General features: G+C 46.3%; 1 protein-coding gene across 1 annotated transcript in view; it reads left to right on the top strand.

The window, feature by feature from the left end:
* ryr2a (ryanodine receptor 2a (cardiac)) overlaps positions 1-25,022 on the top strand; it is a 311,203-nt gene that overhangs the window by 142,179 nt on the left and 144,002 nt on the right. Inside the window, exons 37-46 of the mRNA XM_026177557.2 lie at positions 3,173-3,267; positions 3,354-3,529; positions 3,887-4,539; positions 15,252-15,452; positions 17,652-17,757; positions 17,913-18,056; positions 19,606-19,733; positions 20,573-20,718; positions 22,067-22,181; positions 22,381-22,513. Of these exons, the coding sequence (XP_026033342.2) occupies positions 3,173-3,267; positions 3,354-3,529; positions 3,887-4,539; positions 15,252-15,452; positions 17,652-17,757; positions 17,913-18,056; positions 19,606-19,733; positions 20,573-20,718; positions 22,067-22,181; positions 22,381-22,513 (1,897 nt within the window). The remainder of the gene's footprint in view (positions 1-3,172; positions 3,268-3,353; positions 3,530-3,886; positions 4,540-15,251; positions 15,453-17,651; positions 17,758-17,912; positions 18,057-19,605; positions 19,734-20,572; positions 20,719-22,066; positions 22,182-22,380; positions 22,514-25,022) is intronic.

Here is a 25,022-nt window from a genome sequence, read left to right as displayed (position 1 = left end):
TAAAGCTTGGCCGAACAACGTGTATGTCAGGAATGCAAAGGCAGGACGATGGATATGGTGTTAAACTGAGGGTTCCCCTTCAGTGATGGAAAGGAGCGGAGGTTCATATCCCAGTGAAACCTCAAACAGTGACACTGGCTGGCTGAGGAGGTCATCAATTTATGGGCATATTCCACCCATGACAGCTGAGAGCTCCAGTGGGACTGTTAAGAAGAAACCACACAACATAGAGCTGCCTCCAGCTCCTGGTTGGCCCTCTCTGCCTGCCCGTTGGTCTGGGAAAGACTCACTTGGGCCGCCAGAACAGAGCAAAAACTCCTTTCAAACCCATGATGTGAACTGTGGACCCCAATCGGACACAATGTCTTGAGCTATGCCAAGGCAGAACAATGAACAGTCAACAGCTTTGCTGTCTCCAAGGGGATGGGAAACCTGGGCAGAGCAATGAAATGTGCAGCTTTAGAAAAACAATCCACAATGGTCCATATGGTGGCATTACCTGAGGATGGTGGTAGTCCACTTATGAAATCCAGGGCGATGTGCGACCAGGGTCTCCTGGGAATAGGCAGGGACCTGAGAAACCCAACTGGTGGAGAGTTGGAGGCCTTATAATGCACACAGGTATAACGAGCAGAAACAAAATCCTGGACATCTCGAGCTAGTGACGGTCACCAGAACAAGCGTTACATCAGTGTTATTGTGCGGTTCTTATCCACAGTTAAACTTAGCAGAGTGGGCCCACTGAATCCCTTTGCTGCGCACTGCGGTGGTTATGTATAGTCAGTTAGGAGGGCCCGTTCCAGGGTCGGGTTTTTCCCACTCTGCGTTTCTCATTAGACCTTCAGTCTCCCATGTGAGGGCCCCTATGATGCAGGCTGCAGGCAGGATGGTCGGATTGAACCGAGTGAAGAACAGGGCCCACCTGGCTTGGCAATAGTTGAGGCGCTTCACCGTTTGCAGGTACTTGAGGTTTTTGCGGCCTTTACAGATGATCAGTGGCTGCTCCGTCCCTTTTAGCCAGCACCTCCATTCCTCCAAGTCGAGCTTTATGGCCAGCAATTCTCGATCTCCCTCGTCATAGTTCCGCTCAGCCTGAACGAGAGAAATATGCACATGGGTGAAGCTTACCCCCAGAGTGCTGGGATAACACCGCTCCAACTCCCAGATCCGACGTGTCCACTTCTACTATGAATGGCTGAGAGAGGTCTGGTTGCAGCAAGATGGGCATGGAGGCAAACTTATTGTTGAGTTCGGAGAATGGTTGCTGCGCCACAGGAGCCCACTGGAAAGGAACTTTGGGAGAGGTTAAACATGCGAAGGGCAGAGCAATGCCACTGAAATCATTGCTGTAGAAATTTACAAAGCCCAGAAACCTCTGCAGCTGCTTATGGGTCTGGGGCTCCGGCCATTCTACCACTGCCTTAATTTTAGCTGGATCCACCTGCAGCTGGCCCTGGTAAATGGCCTGTATTTGTATAGCGCTTTACTAGACCCTAAGGACCCCAAAGCGCTTTACACATCCAGTCATCCACCCATTCACACACTGGTGATGGCAGGTACATTGTAGCCACAGCCACCCTGGGGCTCACTGACAGAGGTGAGGCTGCCGGACACTGGCGCCAGCCGGACCCTCTGACCACCACCAGTAGGCAACGGGTGAAGCGTCTTGCCCAAGGACACAACGACCGAGACTGTCGGAGCTGGGGCTTGAACCGGCAACCTTCCGATTACAAGGCAAACTCCCAACTCTTGAGTCACGATCGCCCCATCCCTGTTCCACAATGAACCCCCCAAAAAGCGACAGACTGAACTTGGAACTCACATTTTAGAAATATAACAGGGAGGTATTGAAAGCTGTTTTCCACTCATCCCCTTCCTTGATCCTTACTAAATGATAGGCATTCCTTAAATCCAATTTTGTGAAAATGGTGGCTTCTTGTAACAGTTCAAAAGCAGAAGATAACAATGGCAGGGGATACTTGTTCTTTATCGTTATTTTGTTTGGAGGGACTTGGCCTTTTTCTCCACAATGAAGAACCCCGCCCTGAGTGGGGACTTGGAAGGGCGGATTATTCCAGCTGCCAGAGAATCACTGATTTAGTGTTCCATGGCCTCCCATTTCGGCTTAGAAAGACTGTACAGGTGACTGGTGGGGAGTGGTGCCCTCAAGAGCAGATCAATTCCACAGTCATATGGTCTCTGCGGAGGAAGTGAGAGAGCCAAGTCCTTGCTAAATACTTCAGCTAGGTCATGGTAAACTGCAGGAGGCACCGTAGGGGTCAGGTGCAATATGTGCTGGGCTGATGGGATGGGGTGGGTATCCAATATCCCTTTCGCCTGCATCAACTCCCACCTCCAACAGAGTTAGACAGCATTCCGAGGGAGACTGGGGACACTGAGTCCAAATGGTCCACGTTCAGGACCAAAACTGCTGAAGCTGCTGCACTGAGTTGTGGCCGCAAGGTGGTTGGTGCCTGTCATGCACCAACCACCGAACCACATGTCGAACCAGATGGTCAACCCCAGAGGGGAAGGGAACCATCAGCCATGGAAGGAGTCCTATTGAGCTTGGTTAGCCTGAAGGACTTCGGAAGCAGCCGGTGGGTACCAACAGGCCAAGCAGAACGGGGCAGTGGCTGAAGCAAATACTTGAGTTTGGGTGTTTCCTCTAAGGAAGACGTGTCAGTGGGATTAAGGAAATCTGCGAAGCATTCCTTCCAACACCCGACAATGTCCTCAGTCGAAGTCAGCAGCACATTTGACCATGTCCCATGGGGAGTCCTGTGGGAGGTGCTTAGGCTGCTGCCCTGTGACCTGGTCCCAATTAAGAGGAAGAAAATAGATGGAGGGATGGATTTTTATTGTGGGATTTAAATAAATTCATTTCCACCACCTGGCTGGGGCCTTTCTGTGTGGAGTTTGCACATTCTTCCTGAGTTTGTGTGGGTTCTCTCTGGGTACTCCAGCTTCCTTCCACAGACATGCAGTTAGTCGGGCTAGGTTAATTGGCCAGTCTAAATTGCCCGATAGGTAACGGTTTTCTGTCTCTATCTATGGTAGCTGGGATAAGCCGTTCATGGATGGATGGATAAATATCTTTTCATATAGAGTTTTCTGTAGTACTGAAAAATAATCTCAAATGTAGCGTATGTTGTGTATGACTTTTGTCCAGGTCTCAGTATCCAGAGCAAATGATCGACATGGCTGGCTGGTGCAGTGTAACAAACCTCTGCAGTTCATGTCTCTGCACATACCTGAGGAGAACAGGTACAGTCCACACAGCTAAACACACACACCTTTTCATCCTTCCTCCCTCACATTTCTCATGCAGTGTGTACCTTTCTGTTGCTCAGGTCGTTGGATATCCTGGAACTGTCAGAGCAGAAGGACTTATTAAAATTTCACTACCATACCCTCAGACTGTACTCTGCCATCTGTGCTCTGGGAAACAACCGAGTAGCTCATGCCCTCTGCTCCCACGTGGATGAGGCACAGCTCCTTTACGCTATAGAGAATAAATATATGCCAGGTAACAGACACACTGCTTATAAAGCATATTCTCATTCTCAATTTTCTATATAGTAAACCTACTTTATAGAAACTCTTGAATTTTTTTCTGAATCTATGTCTATTTCTCAGCGTTAGCCTTATAAAATACTGTTCCAATTGTCTGAGTAAAACCACAACCCTTAATCGGACAGCTGGTTAAGAATATGAATAGTGTAATTTTTTTTCATTTCATTTAATTTTTTGACCTTGGCACCTTAGATAGTCCATAAAACAATAAACATAAGAAGAATTAATATGTGCAATAGTACTGAACATGATAAAGAAGCATGTAAACGTTACAGGGCAGACGTCAAACTTGTTCTGTCTGTCCTCACAGGTCTTCTTCGTGCTGGCTACTATGACCTCCTCATCGACATCCACCTGAGCAGCTATGCTACAGCTCGCCTCATGATGAACAATGAGTACATTGTTCCCATGACCAATGACACAAAGAGCATCACTCTGTTCCCAAATGAAAAGAAGAAACATGGCCTGCCAGGCATTGGACTCAGCACCTCTTTGAGACCCAGAATGCACTTCACATCCCCAAATTTTGTTTCCAGGCCCGGACCATCGTGCTTTAACAACGGCAACAGTGGATCAGGAGATTGTTTCCAGTACAGCCCTGAATTCCCCTTAGATATACTGAAAGTTAAAACCATTGAGATGTTGACAGAGGCAGTACGGGAGGGAAGCATGCACGTACGGGACCCAGTAGGAGGAAGCACAGAGTTTCTATTTGTTCCACTCATCAAGCTGTTATATACTATGCTCATCATGGGCGTTTTCCAAAACGGAGATCTGAAGAATATCCTCCGACTGATTGAACCTTCTGTGTTCTGTGAACGACGCAATAAGCAGGATGCACTTTGCATGGAGTTGGAGGTGCTAAAGAAGGGTGAAGCCGAAGGAGGAGGAAAGGAGGGAGTGCTGAATGTCCCCAAAGAAGGACTGTTAGAGATGAAGCTGCCAGAGCCTGTAAAACTCCAGGTGACACTAAGTAGAAACTCCCAGTTTGGAAATGCATTTCTTATATAGAAATTCACTGTTGTTTACCATTTTTGTTTGCTAAGGTAAAGGTCATATTCTGTTTATATTTCAGTTGGGATTATTATAGTTATTCCAACTAGTAACTAGGACCCTCCATGTGCATGCAAGGAAATCTCGAGACCGAGGAAGACCCAAAGCGTAGAACTGAACAGGCATCAGTGACAACTGATACAACTTTCATTAACTCACATATTACCTGACCTAAGTGATTTTACAGACTGTGTAGAGGTCATGCCGAAATAGGAATCCCTACATGAAGTAGTGTGTGTAAAAGGACATTAGCTATAAGCTGATGTGATCAGCACTGAGGTCAGCTTCTCTGGCTGTGATAACAAAGCTGTAGAAAGCAACAAAGTAAAAAAAACATAGCTTATGACAAATCTTGAGACATTTTATCATAGACATCCAGGTGCCAAGATGGTGTGAGCAGTATACTGAAATTAAATCAGAATATTCAACAATCCAATGTAAGCACATGGTTCTGGTTTCTTGGAAAAACACAACACAAGTGCAAAGACAGAAGAAGAATTTCAGTTGTGCAAAAGTCTCAATCAGACATGGGAGCAAAGGTAAATATATGTTGTGCAGTTCTTTTTCTAACTTCGCTCGGTGTTTCACTATGGGAATCGCCTCGGCGTGACCAACTACGGAAGCTCCAATGACACCACGTCTGTCTATGACAGACCTGTCGAGCCGTGCTCAGGGCTCCGCCCCCTCGTACTAACACGGCCGACCAACTCCTCCTAACTCATTCTCGCTTTCTTCCCGTGAGAAACTACTTTGAGCTCCCTCAGCGCATCCAGGCTAACTTGATTAGCTGCTTAACACTGGCAGTCCCAGGCTTCTACCTTTCTACCTTTAAAACCCGCCACCAGCCAAATGGCTGGTAGGCTTTTAGCTAAGCTTTAGCTTCAGGCAAGTGGAAGCTAAATTGGCTAGTCATTCATATGTAAATTGGGTTGTTACCTGGGAATTCTGGAGGGAGGGGAGTGGGGGTGTGTGGATGAGGGGGTGGGGGAGCTGCTAAAAGCGGTGAGCTTCCTTTTGTTTCATCTTGATGCATTCTCAATCATCCAGGGAAACAAATCTCCAAAAGTCACCAACTTGGAGTGTTTCAGTTTGCCATCTTAGGGAGAAATCAACACACATGGGTGTAGGTCCTTTGTTGCTGAGATTTATTGATAAAAACAGTACAAAAAATCAACCATTTGTACACATTTTTACAAATAATTATAAAAAGTGAGTGAGTACATTTCAACATTTTCAGCAATCACTCACAATCCTGGCACTGCCATGGTATCTGTAGTCTGCATTTACCACATGTGTATCTGTTGCAGTGAACACATCGCACAGTGGCATGATTGTTCTTGCAATTGTGTTTGACCTGACACATGGCTCTTTTTCCAGGGCTCGGTGTGGAGGGTTGTGTCAAAGGCAACTGTTCTTTTCTTGCCTTCTTCGCAGCTACATGAGAGTGAGCTAACTCCCTTGCAAGCTCCACCAGGAAGTCCACCCGTCTTTCCTTCGTCCCGGAGCATGCTTGATACAGCACATGTGCATTCAGTGCTGCCATGTCAATCATGTTATAAAACACGGCAACTGGCCAGCGCCGTGTTCCTCTGCGGACAGTGTACTCCCGAACCATCTGGTCCATCTGGACCATCTGGGTTTTGTGCCTCGCCCCGCGCTGAAACACAAAAACGTGCTCCCCAGGATGGAAGCTGGCTCCAGCAGGTTTGTGAGGACCTCAGAGCTCAGCTTCAGGGCCTGCAGGGGGATGTCTGATCACAGCTACAGCTGCAGTTATTATATGATATAGCTGTTTACAACTAACATTTAAACTCTCCATTCCTTCAACCTCTGCTGCCACGCTGACGGCGTATGCGGCCAAACGGAAGAAGACAGTCTATATTCTTAGCAGCATGCACGGCGTGGTTCAGACTGATAACACTACCAAAAGGAAGCCAAACACTGTCACCCTTTACAACAAAACAAAGTGTGGCGTGGATGTGATGGACCAGATGGTTCGGGAGTACACTGTCCGCAGAGGAACACGGCGCTGGCCAGTTGCCGTGTTTTATAACATGATTGACATGGCAGCACTGAATGCACATGTGCTGTATCAAGCATGCTCCGGGACGAAGGAAAGACGGGTGGACTTCCTGGTGGAGCTTGCAAGGGAGTTAGCTCACTCTCATGTAGCTGCGAAGAAGGCAAGAAAAGAACAGTTGCCTTTGACACAACCCTCCACACCGAGCCCTGGAAAAAGAGCCATGTGTCAGGTCAAACACAATTGCAAGAACAATCATGCCACTGTGCGATGTGTTCACTGCAACAGATACACATGTGGTAAATGCAGACTACAGATACCATGGCAGTGCCAGGATTGTGAGTGATTGCTGAAAATGTTGAAATGTACTCACTCACTTTTTATAATTATTTGTAAAAATGTGTACAAATGGTTGATTTTTTGTACTGTTTTTATCAATAAATCTCAGCAACAAAGGACATACACCCATGTGTGTTGATTTCTCCCTAAGATGGCAAACTGAAACACTCCAAGTTGGTGACTTTTGGAGATTTGTTTCCCTGGATGATTGAGAATGCATCAAGATGAAACAAAAGGAAGCTCACCGCTTTTAGCAGCTCCCCCACCCCCTCATCCACACACCCCCACTCCCCTCCCTCCAGAATTCCCAGGTAACAACCCAATTTACATATGAATGACTAGCCAATTTAGCTTCCACTTGCCTGAAGCTAAAGCTTAGCTAAAAGCCTACCAGCCATTTGGCTGCTCTCCGGGTTTTAAAGGTAGAAAAGCCAAATGGCTGGGCTCTGGGCCTTCCTAGTGTTAACAGTTCTCAGGCGTCCCGTGTAGGAGTACGTCGCCGAACGCAGTTTTTCCGGTTCCAGTTTGGATCGTGCTGAGTAAGTCCTTCGAAAGAAGTGTACTTAGAGTTGCACTGTGGAACAGCAACCGCGTCAGGCGAGCTGTCCCAGTGGTTCCTGGTTTTAGTTAGCGAGGTAGCCGACGTTGTGTGACTCGGGCTAACGCGTTACGGCGAGCTGTTCGTTCAGTGTCCGGCTAGCATTAACTTGTTAGCAGGCCACGAACAATATTTGCGTCTCACTAGCATTAGCTTGTTGGTCGACCTAGGGTTCGGTTAGCATTAAGTTGCTAACAATATTGGCTAGCGGAGTGCAGCTAACGTGTCACGACGAGCTGACTCCCGCCGCGACTAGATCGGATTTAACACCCGCTGCTAGTCCTAGCTACTTACGGGCTAACGTGTCGAGACGAGCCTGGTGTAGCCTAGTCTCACCCCTTTCCGCTTACCATGTCTACGGCTCCTACTCCCACCAAAAGGTCGGAGCCGAAGGCTAAAGAGGCTGCATCCCGCCCGTGCCCCGCATCATGCGGTGCCACCATCTCGGGCAGGGACCCTCATCCAATGTGCATCGTCTGTATGGGTGCCAAGCATGCTCAGGCTTCACTGGCGGACCCTCAGGGATGCCCACACTGTGCTTTGATGCCAGAGAAAGTCCTGGAAAGGAGGCTGAGAGTAGCAGTAACGAACAGTCAGGACCCCTGCCTGTCGGCTGCTACTGCTACGAGCGATATCCGTCATCCGCGAGCCTCCACAAGCTGGGCGGACATGATGGAAGAAGAGTCCCCGCTCATGCCCCCATCGTTCGAGGACCTCCTCGATCAAAACGTGGGCGAGCCGGGTGGCGAGGACGCGGAGGGCGATGCCGACTCCGACCTCCTCGACCTGGAGGACATGGATGAGGAACAGGAGGATGACTCTACCTTTCCTCCCCAGCAGTCCAGGCCACCGAGTGGGGCTGAAGTTGCACCCCTGGTGGACAGCAATTTGTACGAGGTCTGCAAACGGGCTGCTGCCAAGCTAGGCATCCCATGGCCAGCCGCCCAGGAAGCCGAAGGGGCAGAACGCGACCTGTATGACGGCAAGAGGCTCCCACCAGCCTTGCCGCCATCAAAGCAGCTTCTGCCAGCAGTCCCAGCCTGCATGAAAGAAATGAGTCGCTATTGGTCAAGCCCTTTTAAAAGCAAGCTTCCGACCAAGGGCTGCTCTAAGCTTGAGATCCAGGGGATGGGTGAACTGGGGCTGACTGAACCCCCAGCAGTGGAGCCTTCAGTGGCGTATCACCTTCACCCTAACCGCAGGGCAGTCTCAGCTTCTTCTAGCATTTCTTTGCCCAACAAGATAGATCGCCTCACGGCATCTATTTATCAAAGGACGTACAAATATGCTGCACAGTCAGTATGCTCGCTTAATGCAGTCACACTGCTATCAGCATATCAGGCAGAAATTCTGGAAGACATGGGCCGTCAGCTTGACTCGGGTTCCCCGAACCCAGCCCTCTGGGATGAAATCTGCGTGGTTAATGATCTCATTCTTCGCTCCTCCAGGGGAGCAGTCCAAGGGTGTGGTCGCGTTATGGGCCTTGCAGTCTCGGGTGAGAGAGCCTTGTGGCTAAACCTGTCAGGCCTGGGTGATGCTCAGAAGGCTGAGGTCATGGATGCAGCCTATGACCCCACCAAGGGTCTCTTTGGCCCAGCCCTGGAGAGAATGAGAGAAACAAGCACCCGCAGAAAGCAGGAGGGTGAAGCATTCAATCTCTGCTTACCCAGAAAACCTAACTCTCAGCCCCAGCAGGTGCCAAGAGCTGGCTTTGCAGCAACAGCAGCAGCTGTGAGAGGGAGACAGAGTGGGGTCAGAATGCAGAGAGGAGCAGGAGGCCAGCAGGGTGCCCACCAGGCCAAGGTAGAGAACCGAAGACCTTGGGGCAAGCATTCCTTTGCAGCAGTTGCTGCAAAGAACAAGCCGTCACACCCCGGAGAGGGGAAAAAGAAGCGGTCAGCCTAGCACACCTGCAGCATTCTGTGTCACCCCTCTCTTATCCCCCAAAGAGAAGGAAGGTGTTAGAAGGGGTAACCAAATCACTCCAAGGTTCAGGGTCTCCGGAAGTTTCCAGTTCACCAGGAGCACTCTCTCAGTCTCCTCCTCCAGTTCAGGGAGGACAGACTTGTGGACAAATGGCGCAGTGTCACCAAACACTTCTAAGCACTCTGTCTGTGTCACCAAGCACTGCCCAGAGTCATCAGACACTTCACTGTGGTTTGGGGGTAACAAAAGAAATAAAACGTGCATTTCTGCAGCCAGGCAGTTTGCCAAGGGCATGTCCCCCCAGTTTCAAAATAAAAACAAAAGAAAATCACTGCAATTTTTCTTTGTTCCCAGCGGGGGGAGCTCACGCTCTTCCCGAGGGGGAGAGCCCCAACTCCTTCCGGGAGACAGGGGTGACGTCACGCTACCGCTTCTTCAGAGGCCCGCTCGCAGCGCGGCTGGAGCGGTGGCGCGCATGCGCAGTTCATCCCTGGGTCTTGTCAACCATTTCCCATGGTTACAGACTACAGTTTGCGGCAAAACCACCGAGATTCGGCGGAGTGTTAGCTTCTGTGGCCAGTCGCGATTCAGCGAATGTGCTGGAGGAGGAAATATCCTCCCTGTTACACAAACAGGCGATCGGAGCGGTTCCGAGCGAAGAAGCTCAGCAGGGCTTTTACTCCCGCTATTTCCTCATCCCGAAAAAGGACGGAACGTCGCTCCGTCCTATTCTGGATCTGCGTGTGTTAAACAAGCATTTGAGAAAGTACACGTTCAGAATGCTCACACACAAGACGCTTTGTCGCTCAATTCACACAGGCGGTTGGTTTGTTACAATCGACCTATCAGACGCATATTTTCACATCGTCATTTATCCTCCACACAGGAAATATCTCAGGTTCGCTTATCAGAGCGTAGCGTACGAGTTTCAAACTATCCCATTCGGGCTATCCTTAGCTCCGAGGGTGTTCAGCAAATGTGTGGAGGCAGCGCTGTCTCCGTTAAGGAACAGCGGCATCAGAATATTTTCTTACATAGACGATTATCTAATATGCTCACGATCGCGAGAGCAGGCGATCAAAGACTCCGAGGTGGTGGTGAATCACCTCACGGAGCTTGGGTTCACTATCAACCTGGAAAAGAGCCACTTGGAACCCGCACAGTCTACAGAGTATCTGGGACTCAGAATAGACTCCATCTCTTATCGTATCGCACTTTCAGAGCGGAGGATCGCATCCTTCACTCACTGTCTTTCCCGTTTTCAGCTGGGGAAAGTCGTGCGGTTCCGACTCTGTCTCCGCCTCCTCGGCCTCATGGCCTCGGTGATATCGGTGGTGCACTTGGGGCTGCTTATGATGAGAGATTTTCAGCGGTGGGTCGCTTCTCTGCAGCTGTGCCCTCGCCGACATCTCAGTCGTGGTGTAAAAATAACGCAGCCGTGTATCGCGGCTCTCCGGCCCTGGAGGAGCCCGACAGCTCTCGCGGCGGGGGTACCGCTCGGGGCAGTATCATCCAGGGTGACGCTGACCACAGATGCATCCCTGTCAGGTTGGGGTGCAACTATGATGGGCAGAGCAGTGAATGGCGTTTGGTCACAGAGACTCACTCTGAATCACATAAATGTGCTGGAGCTCCGCGCGGTGCTCCTAGCCTTACGGCATTTTCTGCCGTATCTCCGGGGTCAACATGTTTTAGTGAAAACAGACAACTCCACTGTAGTTGCTTATATCAACCGCCAGGGCGGCACCCGTTCCCGGCAGCTAAACAGGTTAGCCAGGGAAATAATTATGTGGAGCAGCACTCGGCTCCTCTCCCTTCGGGCAACTCACGTGCCAGGAATTCTGAACAGGGGGGCGGACCTCCTGTCCAGAGGAAATCCACTGTTCGGAGAATGGAGGCTTCACCCACAGGTGGTGGAGCAGATTTGGCAGAGATACGGCCGGGCTGCCGTAGATCTCTTCGCCTCGCGAGAAAACACACAGTGCCCCCTGTTTTTCTCCCTGTCAGACGCACACGCGCCACTGGGCGTGGATGCGCTGGCCCATCCTTGGCCAAAAACTCTGCTGTATGCTTTCCCTCCCCTCAGCCTGATCTCCCCAACACTGATCAGAGTGAGGGATCAGGGGCTGTCTCTGATTTTAATAGCTCCACGGTGGCCATCCAAACACTGGATAGCAGAAATCATCCAGCTTCTGGTGGACGAGCCATGGGCACTCCCCATCCGCAGGGACCTTCTGTCTCAGGCGCGGGGGGAGATATACCATCCCCATCCAGACCAGGTTGCTCTCTGGGCCTGGCCCGTGAAAGGTGGAATTTGAAGGCAGCAGGCATGCCTCCGAAGGTTATTGAAACCATTCAGAATGCCAGAGCCTCCTCCACCCGTTCCATTTACAGCAGTAAATGGCGTGTTTTTGAAGAGTGGTGCCATGAAAAGCAGATTATCCCTTTTCAGTGTTCAGTGGTGGCGCTGTTGTGTTTTCTTCAAGACTTGCTGGACAAAAGGAAAGCCTTTTCCATTATAAAGGTCTATTTAGCAGCTATTTCAGCCTGCCACGTGGGGTTTGGTGATAAACCTGCCGGGCAGCACCCCCTTGTATGTCGCTTCATGAGAGGGGTGCGTCGAACGCTCCCAGTTTCTAGACCACTGGTCCCTTTATAGGATCTGTCAGTCGTTTTAGACGCCCTCTCCCACCACCCCTTTGAGCCTATTGGGGCAGTGGGGTTGAAGTTTCTCTCTCTTAAAACCACTCTGCTGTTGGCTCTAACCACAGCCAAGCGAGTTAGTGAATTACAGGCTCTGTCTATTCACCCCTCTTGTCTACAGTTGGCCCCGGGACTCACTAAAGCACTCCTGAGGCCTAACCCAGCCTTTGTCCCTAAAGTGTTGGAAACATCATACAGGTGCCCTACAGTAGAGCTCCTAGCTTTTCACCCCCCTCCATTCTCTTCCGAGAGGGAGCAGAGGCTGAACACTTTGTGCCCTGTCCGGGCCTTGGGGACTTATGTTGACAGAACAGCTGGATTCAGGAAGTCGGATCAGCTGTTTGTTTCCTGGGCCTCCCCTCACAAGGGCAGGCCCGTATCACGCCAGAGACTAGCTCATTAGATTGTAGAGGCCTTAGCTCTGGCTTATAGCTGTAAGGGCTTGCAGGCCCCCCCGGGACTCCGAGCACACTCCACTAGGGGTGTGGCCACATCCTGGGCGTTGTTCAGAGGTGTATCAGTCCAGGATATTTGTGCGGCAGCAAGCTGGGCTACGCCGCACACGTTTGTCCGGTTTTATCGGCTGGATGTTGCACAGTCATTCCTGGCTCAGACGGTGCTGGATTCTGGTGCCTCAGGTTCGACCTGAGATCCTGGAGTAGCACTGGAGAGTAGCTTCGGGAGCTGGCGCAATCCGGGAGTGGGCCATATCTCCCATAGTGAAACACCGAGCGAAGTTAGAAAAAGAACGTTGGGTTACTTAACGTAATCCCTGGTTCTTTGATAACAGAGTGAGGTGTTTCACCAACACTTCCCTCCTTGCTTAGGCACGGAAAGAAATCTGCTTGGAATGAGTTAGGAGGAGCTGGTCGGCCGTGTTAGTACGAGGGGGCGGAGCCCTGAGCACGGCTCGACAGGTCTGTCATAGACAGATGTGGTGTCATTGGAGCTTCCGTAGTTGGTCACGCCGAGGCGATTCCCATAGTGAAACACCTCACTCTGTTATCAAAGAACCAGGGATTACGTTAAGTAACCCAACGTTATGCATCATCGAAGTACCGGAGAAATTATAATAACTTAATACATCACATACCATAAAGGCCCTTTCACATAGAATTTTTAAATAATACGGTCGTCTTTTCCAAGTCCCTGTTAGTAAATGATTTAATAATTGATCAACAGATTGATTTACTCCACTGTTACCTTCTTCTGTGTCCAGAGCAGCAACCTGAATGCTACTCCCACAGAGGTCGATTATCTTGTTAATATTTTTACATCTTCACTTAATACAACTGGATACTGTTGCTCCTCTGAAAGAGAAAACCTTAAATCAGAAGTACTTCATGCCCTGGTGTAGCTCACAAATATGCACCTTAAAGCAGATGACACGTAAGCTAGAGAGGAAATGGTGTCTCAGTAATTGAGAAGATCATCATTTAGCCTGGAGAAATTGTTTGCTCCTTCATATTCAATCCCTCCATAAAGCTGGAATATCTTATTATTCATCACTGATTGAAGAACATAAGAACAACCCTAGGTTTGTATTCAGCACTTTAGCCAGGCTGACAAAAAGTCACAGCTCTGTTGGGCCTTTAATGTTGACTAGTAATGACGTGATGAACTTCTTCACAAATGAAATTTGAACCATTAGAGAAAAAATAAGCATCTCAAATGGACCATTATGTACAGCTACTTTCAGTGCCATTAATATTTACAGATTGATCTTTCTGACTTAAGTAATTACTTCCTCCAAACCATCTGTTATCTCAAAACTCCTTGAAAGAGTAGTTGTAAAACAGCTAACAGATCATCTGCAGAGGTTTATTTGAAGAGTTTCAGTCAGGTTTCAGAGCTCATCACAGCACAGAAACAGCTTTAGTGAAGGTTACTAATGATCTTCTTGTGGCCTCTGACAGTGGACTCATCTCTGTGCTTGTCCAATAGCATTCAGTGCTACTGATCATAACATTTTATTACAGCGATTAGAGCATGCTGCAGGTATTCAAACCACTGCACTGTTGTCGTGATCTGTGAGTGCAGATCGTGTCTTGAAGACACACGTGAATGTGGGACCAATCTTAACAAGTGATCTGTATTTTCTTAACAGATCACGTCTCTGTCAGACTGCAGGCTTACTTGGGGTTTCTAGCGTATTTAAAATCTGAATGGAAGGAAGAGGCTTCAGCTATTTGGTCCCTCTTCCGGTTCCCTGTTTGGATTTATATAGATAGAGAGACACTCTCTATATTTTTAAAATTAGGCTTAAAACTTTCCCTTTTGGTAAAGCTTATAGTTAGGGGTGGACCGGTTAACGCTAAACCACCACTTAGTTATGCTGCAAGAGCACTTATCCATGAGTTATCTTAGCTACTTTGGGCTACACTCTAGTTCTCGTGGGATGAGACATGGAGTACTTCTTAAAAAGTTCACCACTTCATCACAAGGCTGACATAAAGAGACAGAAAGCTATTTACTCTCATATTGACAGCCTAATTTAGATTGCCAGTTATCTTTAGAAGCAGATGGTAGAATGAACGAACTCCACAGAAAGTTCCCAATCAAAGAAAAAGCTGAATCCAGAACCAGAATCATGCAGTAAGACCCAGATCTTATGGCAAATTCTGAATGTTCTTGTTCCTACAGAGGCAGCTACACCAAGAATTTCTGGTGAAATTTCTGGTAAAATTCCTATCATACTTACCATAAAAAACAGAAACGAGACATTCTTTGTATCGGGCTTTAAACAAGCTTTTTAATGATGTAATGACACCAATTCATTTGTGCAGGATTTCTGCATCGACGTCATCTGTCAGTTTTGTAGGGTCATGCATGGTCTTGACTTAGGTTGAGGGTTGAAATCCTACAATGATAGATAGGGAACAGTATGATTTGGCATTTTTCACAGAATGAGAACTTTCCCCTAATATCGAAATCGCTTTAGAAAGAGATTTCCTAATGGCCACTATGTGCATTTTTTAAAATTTCTTCTTTAAACCATGTCATTTTGTTTGTGTGTGTGTGTGTGTGTGTGTGTAGATGTGTCATGTGCTGCAGTACCTGTGTGACTGCCAGGTGCGCCATCGTATTGAGGCAGTGGTGGCCTTCTCTGATGACTTTGTGGCTTGTCTCCAAGAAAACCAACGATTTCGTTACAATGAGGTGATGCTGGCACTCAACATGTCTGCAGCCCTTACTGCCAAGAAGACCAAAGAGTTCAGATCTCCCCCACAGGAACAGGTGGGAACACCACAGAACAACATAAAGCATAAATATAACTGTAACCATTTTCTGTAATTCAAATGGTTGCCGAGCAGAGGACTCTTGCTCAGTGAAGAGCAGTAAATAATGCGACTTACATACACATTTTATTTTAATTTGGCTTTGTATAGAAACACAGTTTTTGCAAACTGTCAGCTAATCAGCCAAGGTTGAGGGTGAACCCATAGTGAAACCTGGCCCCACCCTATCATGTGATATACTGAGGTCAGAAGGCAGTGAGTGGGCGTTAAGGCATCTGGGAAGGGATCTCAACACTGACAGCTGGTGTCATAAGCCCCGTCTCTGTTCAAAGATGGCCGTTCACAGTGGACATAGATGCTTCTTTCAGTCCTCTTTAAAACCATCTGTCTTCTCTGTCCAGCATGTGAACATTGGCATCCTCGAAAGAGTGGCCTTTGACCTTTAGATGCAGATGAACAGCCAAGTCTTGTTGTGCCACGTGGTTGCTTGGTCTCTCGAATGTAGAGGTCTGGGCGTTCCTCGCTACACTGCACAGCATGCACTACGTTGTTAAGTTTGTGTTTAGGAGTTTTGTCTTTGGGATGAACCAGTTGTTGTCTGAGTGTGTGGCCGGGTCTGAAGTATACTCTTGGCTCTTTTAAAGGGATAGTATTAGCTATTGGTACAGATATGTTGACGACACCTGGTTCAAAATCAAAATCCAAAAAGTAGAATCCTTCATTGCTCACATCAACTCAGTGATTAAAAACATAAATTTCACCAGGGAAGACACAAAGGACGACTGTTTGCCTTTCCTGGACTGCGCCGTGCACATTAAGGAGAATGGAAACCTCAACATTGAAGTTTACCGGAAGCCCACACACACGGACCAGTACCTCCTCTTTGACTCCCATCACCCTCTGGAACACAAACCTGGAGTAATCAGGACCCTACACCACCGGGCAGAACATGTTCCCTCTAAGCCTGAAGGAAAAAAGAAGGAACACACACATGTAAAGGAAGCTCTTAAAACATGTGGTTATCATAATTGGGCGTTCATAAAGTCAGCAAAGATGCACAGAAAAAGAAGATCAGACACCAGCGAGAGAGGACAAGAAAGACAAACAGAAGAACTTTGCACCCCTTATTTAGCAGGTTTGTAAGAGAAACAGGAGAATTTTCTCCAAAAGTGACATCCCACTTTACTTCAGACCCAGCCACACACAGACAAAAGCTGATTTGACCCAAGTACAAAACAAACACAGACTAAGCAACATAGTGTATGCTGTGCTGTGCAGTGAGGACAGGTGACACCTCTACATCGGAGAAACCAAACAGCCACTCCAAAAATGCATGGCATAGCATAGAAGGGCCACCTCAACAGGACAAGACTTGGCTGTACATCTACACCTAAAAGATAAAGGTCAATCTTTCATGCATGCCAGCATTCACAGCTTGATCCAAGAAAACAGATGGTTTATAGGAGCAAAAGAGGACGTCTAGGTCAACTGTGCTTACGACACCAACTGTCAGCGATCCCCCAGCAACCCCTCCCAGGTACCTCAGGCCCCCAGGCCCCACTTACATCTTGTGTCAAGTGACTTCATTAGGTCATATGATAAGGTAAGGCAAGGTCTCACAATGGTTTCAGCCAAAGCCTCTGGTGATAGTGATCCACAACTTTTTTCCACATGTGATGATTCACATGTTGGAGTGAAACCACTGGGAGGCGTTGCCCCACGCCACTCTCCCACTGGGTTTAAATATTACCATTTTAAAAACCTGGGACTCTCTTGGTTTTAGAACTGAAGAAGCCTCTTGTACGAGAGGTGAAATGTTTTCAAAAGTTTTATAGTCCAGTCATCTTCTTTTAAGGCTCTTAAGAGTACCATCACTTGGATCACTGAGAAGCTAAACAGACATGTTGTAGAGCCACTTTTACCAGCAATAACCTAAAAGGACCATTTTCTCTTGCATCGTTGTGGAAGAATTTTGGTCCACTGATCTTTACAGTGTTTCTTCTGCTCATTGAGGTCTCCAGGCTTTCATTTGTGCAAAGTGCAGAAAGGTCCTGCCAAAAGCACAACATGTATGATTTCAGTAAAGCTTTCAGCTTTCACGGCATCTTGTAACTTGTAACTAAACATGTGTATGTACTTTGGATTTCTATATTGAAAATCTAATGGTCGCTTTAAAGGTTCTCTTACCAATCTGCAGATCAACATGCTGTTAAACTTTAAGGATGAGAAGCAGGAGTGTCCCTGTCCTGAATACATCCGAGAACAGCTGCTAGACTTCCATGAAGATCTGATGAGGCACTGTGGTCAGTTTCACAATACACTGCTGCATTAACTACAGTTGCCAGAATAAGATCAATAGCCATAATATCATTTAATAAATATAACAGTAATGTGTGTATAGTCAGTATTCATTAATTGTAGACATACCATACATGCATTGATCTGCCCATTTTGCTAGGTATAGAGTTGGACGAGGAGAGAGGCATAAACTGTGACAGTGACTTCACCATACGAGGTCGACTCATGTCACTGGTGGAGAAAGTGGCTTATCTAAAGAAGAAGATGGCCAACCTGCCAAAGGAAAAAAAAGACAGGAAACCCAGTAAGGCCATTCTTAAATGAGCTGCTAGTAATTCTCAATGAATAGGAAAATGTACAAGCCTACACTGTTCCAAAAATAGTAATGTCAAAGTATCTTACTGTACATTTTACAGTTGCAGTCTTTCTAAAATATCATTAAATTTACATAAGTAGACTGTGATTTTACATGTCAAAGGTAAAATAACATAACATCACTGTAAATATAATAAAACACAATTTACTTGTTTTGTAAATATATTTTTTTGTGCATATTCAGATTGTAAAAATACATTCAGAAATGTATCATAATTTCACAAATATTTGTTTGTTATGTGAGAGAATGATCTGTTAAATTCAAAATAAATAAATAAATGTAGAGGCAGGAATTGCAATTAATATAAATCTCAAAGTATTCACAACATTCCTGAACAGAAATAGGCCTCTGCAACTGGGGTGAGGGTGTGGCCATGAAAACAATGTGACATGCCATTGGATGTTGGGACACATAATAACATGACGCTAAGCATCGGCCAATGAATGTGAACTAACAACCACAAGGTCGCGGCTGCACTGAAAACATCCTAATATAAAAGTATTTTACTGCATTTCACAGTTTTGTTCTGTTCTTCTAGAACATCATTAAAGTTACGTAAATAGACTGATTTCACATTTCAAATGTAAATTAACGTTAAATCACTGTAATGTAATAAAACATCATTTTCATGATTATTAACTGTGTCTGTCTGTACATATGCATATTTAGATGTTAAAATACATTCACAAATGTATCATGATCTCACAAATATCTGTGCGTTATTTGAAAGATCGAACTGTTGAATTCAAATGTAATGCTATGGATTTGATTTGATTTGATATACCTTTATTACTCCCACAGGGGGAAATTTCATAAACCTGCCGACCTATTGCACGCAATGGCGGCGCCATCTTACCCTCCGATCATACATACATTACACAAAACATCACATGGGGAAGGAGGTATAACAATGGAAAATGCACCACATGAGGAAAGATAAGGATAACAAAAATCACTCCCCCCAGACTGAGCTCCAACAGGGAGATCAGTTTGAGAACAGAAAAAAACACCTCTGCACGTAGCACATGAAAACAACTTGTCAGTCTGTCCCAGGGAATGCAATCCATTATTATTTAAACCAACTGTTAACTGTATATTTCTGTACATTTACGCATTATGATTCATATTGCCACATTCATTGACCTTGTTTACAGGTAATTTCATTGTTTGATCACGTTAAAATGTTCCTAATTTGATGTCTAAAAGCACTTGGAAAAGGCAGAATCCCATGTAAAATTAGCTCAACAAACTCTACTTTCATTACTGGAAATAACCGTATTTTTATGAGGAAGTTATTTTCTGTTATTTTACGGTAGTATTTTGGCGCCCCAGCTGCCAGAATATTACCGTTTTTTCACGATGTTTTTTTTAACAGTGTAGTAGCTATGAGACAAAAAAAGTAAATAAGATCTTTGACTTCAGGACATTCAATCTCTGACCTGCTCTCCCTTCCTCCTTCTCTGTCCTTCTCCTTAAGGTACCTTACAACAGCTCATTTCCGATACGATGGTGCGCTGGGCTCAGGAGTCAGTTATAGAGGATCCAGAGCTGGTCAGAGCTATGTTTGTCCTACTTCACCGCCAGTATGATGGCATTGGTGGACAGGTTTGTGTGTGTAATAGAAAAGAAAATCCATACCACTGGAATCTCCAAATAAATGTATACAATATAGTCATGCTATATTTGTAACAATCTGATGTGAGAGTTGTTCTTTTAGGAAAATATGAGGAGCGGCTATCCAGCCTGCTCCATATGTGACACACTTCCTGGGGTCCCAAACAATAAATCTGGCAACTGTCAAGTAGATCAGATTGAACAAAACAATTGTTAAGAAAGCAAAAAATGCACATGCAAACAATCCTTGGTGCTACTTTTCAATTTGTTGAAAAGTGACCTGCCTACCAGTTCACCAGAGGCCGACTGTCAGCTTTGTTCAGATGATGTGGTCATAAATTCACCAGATAATCAAGTCTAGTACAACAAGTTCCACAAGTCAAACAAACATGTGGGACGTTCTTCATTTATTTGCACAGTGTCACTAATATTAGAAACATCCCGTCTCAGAGTGATGCTCTATAAGAACTCCCTGAACCGCCTTCAGCTGATCCAGAATGGTGCAGCAAGAATACGAACTGGAACTTGAAAGAGAGCCCGTGTTTCTCCTATATTAGCTTCTCTTCAATTGATCCGTGTTAAAAGCATTAAATTAGAATTTAAATTTCATTTAAAATCCTTCTGTCCCACATCAGATTGCACTCTCACAGTAACACTACAGTTATTTGAAAAGAACAATGTAAGTTGTTAATTTCTGTGTATTCATTTATCTCTCCTTACTTCAGGTACAGATGTGAAATATCATGCTCCGTTTGCACAGTAACAGTGCTTCTGCTTGTATATTAAATGTATGTCAATCAGTTTAATAAGGTATGAATATGTCTGTGCAGGTGCGGGCTCTTCCTAAAACCTACACTATAAACTCAGTATCAATCGAGGACACCATCAACCTGTTAGCGGCTCTCGGTCAGATCAGATCTCTGCTGAGTGTGCGCATGGGAAGAGAGGAGGAGAAACTGATGATCAGAGGGCTGGGGTGAGAGCACGCTTATCTGTCAGGCTCTTGCGTGTCTGAATGATTTGTTTTCTTTGGAGTACTTTCTTCTTTAGACTTGCTTTAACTCCCAACAAGAAGAGGAAAAATGTAAACAAATATTTATGTGAATGAAAGTTCAGAAACAGAGCAATTACAATTTTGTGCATGTGTGTATATTTGATTTTTAATCTATCTACAGAATGCCCTACAGGCACATAAAAACAAATTCAGAATTTCTCTTAGTCGTAGATGGACTTTTGTCTTCAAGTATTCTTTTACTTCCTGGGTAACTGCTCAGACTAACTTTAAAGAGTGTCCATGTAAGGATATGGCTTAGGCACACATAATCTGTATATCTCAGTCCAGCACAATAAAAACAGGAACATTTCACTTTACCTATGGGTTATATGCTTTGTTTCAATGGTTTGCAAACCTTTGTGCCCAAAGAACACCTGTATTCATGCACAAAAGTCTTTCTTTTGGTTGCATTCTTCACAGACAATTTGCAGCATCTTGATCTAGAGCAGCCTTCCTGTCAGGATTGATACCACTCAACAAACACATTCCATGCCTCGTCTTCAGCACTTTATTATACACTTAAATACAAAGCAACAAATTGTCTTGCATTGGAGTGCATTAGATTGCTTGCAACTAGTGACTTGGTCTGCTTCACATAGCTCAAGTTACTCTAATGTGGTTTCCAAGTCCCACTTTAGCTTGCTTGGCAAGGTAAAGGTGGACTTGGTAGCATTTACCAGCTAATCCTGGCAGATAACTGTTGACATCTATAGTCTAGCTGAAGCTACACAATACATGTGCGCATGTGTCATATAGGTAACCTTCACATTATTGATTGCTGCTTTTAGGTGATGGGTCCTCTTCCCTAGTGGCTAATTGTGGTTTGCTTCATACAAGGAAATGATCCCTTTTCCCCTTATTAATCTCCTTGTAGTCAGTTGGTGGATTTAATGTCACAAGCATGCGATTCCCATTGCTAGCAACTTTGAAAATGCACTCTGGTTCCATTTGACAGATGTTTGTTAAGATCAACATTGTTGGTGACCCAGATTAGGTTTGAGATTAGATTTTAAACTAAAATGAAGTCTGGTTTTTGAGGCAGCTTTTTCCATTTTAGACATTGTTGGTTGCACTTGACCCAAAACTGTTCTTACTTGGTTTGTATCCAAAAGCCTTATAATAAAAATGAGCACCCATGAACCTCTTTTAAATGTCAAAACCTGAATATCACTGTTGTAATAACAAAACACTCTGGTCAAATATTAAACAGTTAATATATGAAAGAGTTTGAGCTGTCGGTTTAAATTTCACCCATCCTTCTTCCTCTCAGAGATATCATGAACAACAAAGTGTTTTACCAACATCCTAACCTGATGAGAGCGTTGGGAATGCACGAGACTGTCATGGAGGTCATGGTCAATGTGCTCAGTGGAGGAGACTCCAAGGTATGTAGTAGTAATAGTGCTGACATACTGAAGAGTCATGATGAAGAATGGTAGAGCAATGGGGAAATGCATTCGTATTTCAAATAAATTATGTGTCACAAAATGTTTTAAATATATGTTTTTCCCCTGAATTATTTTCAGATAAATAAACACAAAGGGACATTTTGTCTAACAACCTGTGATGCACGTGTGTTTTCAGGAAATCACCTTTCCAAAAATGGTGGCCAACTGTTGTCGTTTTCTATGTTACTTCTGTCGAATCAGCCGTCAGAACCAGAAAGCCATGTTTGACCATCTGAGTTATCTGCTGGAGAACAGCAGTGTTGGCCTGGGTGAGTAATGATGACCTAACAAGCATTATTTCAGTTGAATATTTATCATGAAGAGAACAGGAGATGAAGGAATGTTGAAGACCAATGCATGGTGACCAACATTAATAATAAAGGGAATAAAGGGAACTAGCTCAGAATTGTTTTGTTGTTGATTAACGTTGGTAGTTGAGGACGGGTAGCAGCTACAGAGTTGTGTAAAAGCTTGAAGAATGACGTTGCAATTTACCCACAAGACATAGAGCTCAAAAAGACAAACATCAGAATCAGAATCAGAATGGGGTTTATTGCCAAATGTTGAGCAGGTTTACAACATTAGGAAATTGCTGCGGTGCTTCAGTGCAAACATAGTGTCATAAATAGCACTTAAATAGACATGGAAAAAAATAAAAGTAGGGATAAGAATTAAAAGTGCTACGTGGAAAGATATGTGCATGAGATATACATGAGAATAAGAATTAAGAGTGCTACGTTGAAAGATATATACATGAGTGCAGGTGGTGATCAGTGCCAAACATGGAATGATGCAGTGACACAGCGTAGGGTCATGTGTTAGTGGTGGGGACAGTCGTACGTTTATTGTTCATGTGTCCAACAGCAGAGGGGAAGAAACTGTTCTTATGGCGAGAGGTTCTGGTGCGAATGGACCGGAGCCTCCTGCCTGAGGGGAGCAGGTCAAACAGACTGTGTCCAGGGTGAGAAGGGTCAGCTGAGATCCGAGCTGCACGCCGCAATGTCCTGGAGGTGTACAGGTCCTGCAAAGATGGGAGTCTGCAGCCAATCACCTTCTCAGCAGAGCGCACAACACGCTGCAGTCTCTGTTTGTCCCTGATAGTGGCTCCAGCGTACCACACGGTGATGGAGGAGGTGAGGATGGACTCGATGATTGCGGTGTAGAACTGCATCATCGTCCGTGTTGGCAGGTTGAATTTCTTCAGCTGCCTCAGGAAGTACATCCTCTGCTGGGCTTTCTTAATGACGGAGGTGATGGTGGGCTCCCACTTCAGGTCCTGGGTGATGGTGGTACCCAGGAAGCGGAATGAGTCCACAGAGGTGATGGGGGTGTCAGTCAGGATGATGGGGGGGGAGTGGGGCTGTGTGCTTCCTGAAGTCCACAATAATCTCCACTGTCTTCTGGGCATTCAGCACCAGGTTGTTGTGGCTGCACCAGGACACCAGACGTTCAACCTCCCTCCTGTAGGCAGACTCGTCCCCGTCAGAGATGAGCCCAATAACGGTGGTGTCATCTGCAAACTTGATTAGCTTGACAGATTGGTGGGTGGAGGTGCAGCAGTTGGTGTACAGGGAGAAGAGCAGAGGAGAAAGAACACAGCCCTGAGGGGAGCCGGTGCTGACGGTCCGGGAGTCCGAGACATTCTTTCCCAGCCTCACGTGCTGCTTCCTGTCCGTCAGGAAGTCAGTGATCCACCGGCAGATGGGATCAGGCACATTCATCTGGGAAAGCTTGCCTCGGAGATGGTCTGGAAGGATGGTGTTGAAGGCAGAGCTGAAGTCCACAAACAGGATCCTGGCGTAGGTTCCTGGGGAGTCCAGATGCTGCAGGATGAAGTGTAGGGCCATGTTGATGGCGTCATCTACAGACCTGTTGGCTCTGTATGCAAACTGCAGGGGGTCCAGGAGGGGGGCCGTGAGGGTCTTGAGATGGGAGAGAACTAGGCGCTCAAATGACTTCATGACCACAGATGTCAGAGCCACGGGTCTGTAGTCATTTAGTCCAGTGATCCTAGGTTTCTTGGGGACAGGGATTATGGTGGAGGACTTGAAGCAGGCAGGCACATGACATGCCTGCAGTGAGGAGTTGAAGATGCCAGAAAACACTGGGGCCAGCTCGTTTGCACAGTGTCTGAGGGTGGCAGGAGACACGCCGCCTGGCCCAGCTTTCCGAGCATTCAGACTCTTAAACTGCTTCCTCACATCTGCTTCATGAATATGAAGAGTTGTGGTGGGAGGAGGTGGTGTGAAATCCTCTTTTGTGTGGGGTGAGGAGGGGGGTGTTGTAGGTGAACGGTTTGAAGGTGGTGATGGCTCTATGGAGGGGGGAGAGGTGGGGGAATGAGTGTCCAAAGTGCCTCTATTGTTGGGGCCGTTGGAGGTGTGAAGGCTGCCTGATGGCTCGTCAAAACGGCAGTAGAAGTCGTTAAGGGTGTTGGCCAAGAGCAAGTCATCAGTGGAGTGGGGGGTTTTAGGCTTGTAGTTGGTGATATTCCTAAAACCTTTCCACACAGAGGCCGAGTCATTCTCTGAGATCTGCTGCTGCATCTTCTCAGAGTGCTGATGTTTAGCAATGTCCACTTCTTTAGTGAACCTGTACTTGGCCTCTCTGTAGCAGTCCCTGTCTCCGCTTCTGAACGCCTTTCTCTTTTCCAGCCACAGCTTTTTGAGTTTAGGGGTGAACCAGGGTTTGTCATTGTTATAACTCACCCTGGTGCGTGATGGCACAATGCTGTCCTCACAGAAGTGGATATAGGAGGTGACAGTGTCCGTAAACTCG

This window comes from Astatotilapia calliptera, chromosome 8, assembly GCF_964374335.1.
Source record: "Astatotilapia calliptera chromosome 8, fAstCal68.1, whole genome shotgun sequence".
Lineage (NCBI taxonomy): Eukaryota > Metazoa > Chordata > Actinopteri > Cichliformes > Cichlidae > Astatotilapia > Astatotilapia calliptera.
The sequence above is the reverse complement of the archived record's forward strand: the minus strand, read 5'-3'. Positions and strand labels throughout refer to the sequence as shown.